Source organism: Octopus bimaculoides, chromosome 18, assembly GCF_046866305.1.
Source record: "Octopus bimaculoides isolate indiv1 chromosome 18, ASM4686630v1, whole genome shotgun sequence".
NCBI lineage: Eukaryota > Metazoa > Mollusca > Cephalopoda > Octopoda > Octopodidae > Octopus > Octopus bimaculoides.
The window spans coordinates 15,544,652-15,550,651 of NC_142945.1; the positions used below are offsets into that span (position 1 = coordinate 15,544,652).

Genomic DNA, 6,000 nt, shown 5'->3' on the forward strand with positions numbered 1-6,000 from the left:
GATGGAATTGCACAGTTTCCATCTCCCAAATTCACTCAATATGTATTGGTCAGCCAGGAGCTGTAGTAAAAGACACTAGGCCACAGTACCACACACTGAGACTGAACCCAAAACTACATACTACATGCTTGCAAAGTGAGCTTCTTAACCACAGAGCCGAGATCATCATTAGTTTCTTCAGAGACTATACTTTGCAGAGAAAATTGTAAAAGCTGAAGAAACAGATAAACAGTAAGCTTTAGTCACAGTTTCTCCAACAAAATCTTTTTCACCCATGGAAAAATAAACATAAATCAGGTAGAAAAAAAATAAAAAGCAAAATAAAAAAAATTGAAGATTTTCTTTTTGAATAAAATAGTTAAAGACTTACCCACAAATATAAGCAAATATCTTCATTGTATCCAGTCGACGGCCACAAGATGAAATTTCTGTATAGCAATGCCGATAGACAATCTGAAATATAGTATAACATAAACTCTTCAGCTATTAATTTCAAATAAATACTGAGGCATGGTTAGGTGGAGGCATGGCTGTGCAGTTGAGAAACTTGCTTCCCAACTACATGGTTCTGAGTTCAGTCCCACTGTATGATACCTTGGGCAAGTGTTTGCCTTGAGTGTTGATTTGAGACATGAAAACTAAAAGAAGCCTGTTGTGTGTGTGTGTGCAGAAACGTTAGCACGCCGGACGAAATGCTTAGCGGTATTTCATCTGCGCTACGTTCTGAGTTCAAATTCCGCCGAGGTCGACTTTGCCTTTCATCCTTTCGGGGTCGATTAAATAAGTACCAGTTACGCACTGGGGTCGGTATTATCGACTTAATCCGTTTGCCTGTCCTTGTTTGTCCCCTCTGTGTGTAGCCCCTTGTGGGTAGTAAAGAAATAACACACATAATATTTATCCTTCCTATTATAGGCACAAGGACTGAAATTTTGGGGAAGGGAATAAGTCGATAATACTGACCCCAGTACTCAGCTGGTACTTATTTTATTGAGACGAAAGGATGAAAGGCAACGTCTGATCAGAATTTGAACTCAGAACACGAAGACAAATGAAATACTGCTGAGCATTGTGCCCAGCATGCTAATGATTCTGCCATCTCACCACCTTTCTGGACCATTGATATATTACAATGAAAATTGAAGATATTTTTGAAAATTAGGGTATTTAAAGATTCATCTGACGCTTCAACACCAACCCCACAGTCCCTTTGTCCCTAATACTCATGTACTTTATGTTAAAGCCCTAATAATGATAATAATAATAATAATAATTTATTTCTTTATTTCTCACAGGGGGCTAAACATAGTGGGGACAAACAAGGACAGACAAGGGGATTAAGTCGATCACATCAACCCCAGTGATTAACCGGTACTTATTAATCGACCCCAAAAGGATGAAAGGCAAAGTCGACCTTGGCGGAATTTGAACTCAGAACGTAACAGCAGATGAAATACCGCGAGGCATTTCGCCCAGCATGCTAACGATTCTGCCAGCTCAGGCTGATTAAAGCCTTGTCACTGGATTTAGTAGATGGAGACTGAAAGAAGCCCATCTTATGTGTGTGTGTGTGTCTTTGTGTTTGTGTTTGAAACCCCCATCACCACTTGACACTCAATGTCGGTGTGTTTACATCCCCGTAACTTAGCGTACTAGGCTTAAAAAATTAAGTCCTGAGAGTCGACCCGTTCAACTAAAAACCCTTTAAGGCAGTGCTCCATCATGGCCGCAGTCAAATGACTAAAACAAGTAAAAGAATAAAAGAATACAAATTATATCAGACATACAACTTGTAAAACACATTCAAATTTAAAACAGACATAAACATCATACGCACACAAGTTACACACATACTACAACATGCCAATTGCACACATACACACACATTGCAAACTACACACACACAAACTACACAAACATAAAAACTCCACACACAAACACGTCACCACTTGTACAACTACTGCTACTACAAATACAAAATTTATGCACAAATGCACACCACAAACACACATACACCACAAACACACAAACACACACACACACCATAAATACAAAAACCGTACACACACGAACACACCCTCGTACCACTATTAATACAAAAACTACAGACACATACACAAACAAATTTCATACACATGCCACAAACACTAACAATAGATATAAACTCTGCACACACACACACACACACACACACACACATATGCAAAAAAAACTGCACACAAATACACAACATTATCCCTACAACTACAAAAACTACACAGACACACAAACATGCACACGACACGACACACACATACACCACAAATACATACACTCCACACACAACTACTACAAACACAAAAGCTACACACACATACAGTCATACATACAAACACAAACACAGCCACATACATATACACACAAACACACACAAACAGGCACAGACTCACACAAACACATTCAGACACAGAGAAACACAGAACCTCCTCCCTGGATACAGACACACATTAATAAACAACACTAAGATAGTTAAGCAGCCAAAACGTCTGATGCTTTGTTTACAAACAGTAAAAATAACATTTAACCTTGAAACAACATAAAAAGAAAGAATATCCAACATATCCGAAAAGGAAGTTAAAATCCTTCAATTCCACAACATTCAACAACAGCTACAATTCCAAGTATGAGCCAGTGAGGGAACATTGGTGGTTGGTGGTGGTCAACTGACGTGCATGAAATAGCAGCCAAGTTTTCCTTCACCCCCACCTCATGGCTTTCTAAAAGGAAAATGCAGGAAAAGCTGCTTGATGCTGTATGATGGGATGCTCGTGGCTGGGACCATTTTGACCAAAATGATTTTGGCATTAGGAAGAGTATCCAACCTTAGAAACCATGCCAAAACAGACTATGGAGCCTGGTGCTGACCCTGGCCTTGCCAGTTCCCATCAAACTGTCCAACCCATGCTGGTATGGAAAACGAACATTAAATGATGATGATGATGATGATAACAGCCCAAATTTAAAGAAACCAGATGATTCCAATAGACGGGATTCCACCATTTAGTTGGAAGAAGAAAACAGGAAGAGATAAAAATAAAGTAAACAAAATAAGATTACAATTTCCAACCACATTAGAGTGTATCGTCATTGTTGTTTTAATGTCCACTTTACCATGCTTGTATGGATTGGGTGGACTTTACTGAGGCAAATTTTCTATAGCTGAATATCCTTCTTGTTGCCAACCCTCACCTGAGTCAAATCAAGGTAATATTTTCCTATAACTATACATATTTTTCACATGACTGGAAAGGAATAATCTCATTGCATGACAATGATGCTCATTTACAAACATCATGCGACATCTAGAGAAGTGTACACACAAACACACATACATATAATATATATATATGATGGATTCTCTTGTCATGAACGACAAATGTGGGTTCAGTAAAATAAAGCATTAATCATGTTCTTCGGACACGAAAATGTCTCTTGAGGTCTGCTGATGCCTTGCAAACCTTTTGGTAAATGGAACAAGTTGAGGACTCAGTTTGCTTGAGTGCTTGTGGATCATTCACTGTATGTTTTCTTGAGTGGACAGCATATATATATATATATATGTATATATATATAAAACAAATAATAAATTAGTATATGCATATATACGTACAGGTATGTGCATACCTACGTCTACCTGTATATATAGGTGCATATCTGGGTACAGGACATTGCAAACAAAACGTAGACAAAAAAATAATAATAAGCAGAGTACAGAACACACACAGGCCACATAGAGAACATTTTCCTTCATCAGCTACCCCCATTCTAACACAGGCGTTTCGAAGAGTAGTGTGTGTGTGTATATATGTAAGTATATACACACACACAATGGGTTTCGTTCAGTTTCCATCTATCAAATCCTTTCGCAAGGCTCTGCTCGGACCGGAGCTATAGCAGAAAGCATTTTCCTTAGGCACAACGCTGTGGGACTGGACCCAAGACCAAATCATTGGGAAGCAAGTATCTTAACCACACAGTCACACTTGTGCCTGTTTACAATATTTGCACCTACACTATGTTTCAATCAATCTCAACACTGACAGTCACCAGATGTCTTATTCTTGAATGGAACTTGGTTCCAGAATGGATTCAAACCAGATAATTTCATTTTAAATCAAGAATAGTAATTTCCTATACTTTTCCGACATTTGCTTAGAAAGAAAGGTTCTTAGTTCTTGATTAAGATTGCTATTGTTATAATTTTGCTTGGTACTGTTTGGGTCTTAATTTATATACTGTCATGTTTTTTCTAAGGTGAAACATTGAATTCATTGAGAACTATTTTACAGCAAGTCATGCAAATGTTTTATAGCTTCAACTAACAAAAATGGCAAATACGTTACTCAAAAGACTGGCAAAGGAGATACACTGAAAAAGTCATTCCACCTTGTGGGAGTTCATTCTTGCAGATGGCAATCTTGATCCAAACCAGTCTGAATAGGAAGATGATTCAAAGGCCCAGAACACCAATCATTTCCACTACTATGCCATATTTTCTAGCATGCAAGTTAAATTTTTTAGATCAAAATTTATGGCCCAAAAAAAGGTAGGTTTATTTATACACCAAAACAACTTTAAAGAACCAAAAATTCCGTGTGAAATGTGGCATGATTTGGAAAGATAGTGACAACAATTGAATGTTTACATGACACGTTTACATTATATACCATGTTGACTTGTATACTGGAAAATACAAGGGGGTGCTGGAAAGTTCCTGGCTTTAAGGGTATCATGAAAGGCCTGGATGGAAGCCCAACCTTCCAAGTTCTTTTACAGAGTTTAAAAAAACTGAAGGACCACTGCAATAACTGTATGAATCTGAGAGGGGAATATGCTGAATAAAATCATAATTAACTGATTCTCCTGTGTTTTCTTTTATCTGAAACCAGGAACTTTTCAACACCCACCTCACATGATAAAGACCCCCTTTGGTCAAGAATGGCCATAGGATTGCACCTAGGAAGTTGCTCTCCAAGGCACAAGTCCAGGCAAGGTTGCTTATGGAAGACCAGCAGTTGCCCATACATACCAGCCTCCCTTCTCCACAATACTGATGTTGGCAAAGGCCAAATACAGCTTGGCACCAGTGGTGTTGCAACTCATTTCTACAGCTGAGTGAACTGGAGCAACGTGATATAAAGTTTCTTGCTCAAGAACACAGCACACAGCTTGGTCCAGGAATCAAACTCACTACCACATGATTGTGAGCCCATTAAAAACAGAAAAAAAAAATTCCTATCAAAGAGCAGCTAGAACTAAATACCCATCCAGTAATAAGAAACCTGATGACAAGTAGAGATAAAACTACTTAAAATATAATGTAATTTTAAACATTTTGAGTATACACTATAAAAATGTAGTCAATAGTTCAGAAAATTATTGTCTCGTAAACAACAACTTATATCAGACATTTTGAGAAACAAAAAAATAACTTTTACAAATTTTGATTAGAAAAAAAAAGATTAAACCAATCACCATAGGAATTAAAGTATAACAAAGAAATCCTTATTCATACAATGATATTTTTGTAGTCAAGAAGTTTTGTAGATAATCTATTACTTTCTTTCTTTCACCTTTTTTTTAGAGTAGGTTTTTGTGATATTTATTAACTACAGTTTAATAACTTAAGTAGTGGCGCATGACACATAATAACATAATTTAGTAACTTAAGAAGTGTCTACTATAAAAATCATTTGATTATTCCTAATATATACCACACCAGGAATAATTATGGATGTGCTAAATCATGTGGTTAGAAAAAAGGATTCATAACTAACATTGTTCCTTGGCTGAGAATGCAAGGGAGACAACCCTATATGTTTCTGCTTAATTAAGTTTCATCATTAGTGGTTATAGCCTTCACCATTACTTCATAGAACTGTAACAACCAGCTTGCTGTATAGAATGTTCAAGGAAAACAGGCAAGTAGTGCCAGGAGATGAGATTGATAATTTAATTTTT

General features: G+C 37.1%; 1 protein-coding gene across 1 annotated transcript in view; it reads right to left on the bottom strand.

Moving 5' to 3' along the window:
• Window positions 1-6,000, bottom strand: part of LOC106869617 (uncharacterized) — a 65,854-nt gene that overhangs the window by 25,189 nt on the left and 34,665 nt on the right. The window contains exon 5 of the mRNA XM_089365830.1: window positions 371-453. Within this exon, the coding sequence (XP_089221956.1) occupies window positions 371-453 (83 nt within the window). The remainder of the gene's footprint in view (window positions 1-370; window positions 454-6,000) is intronic.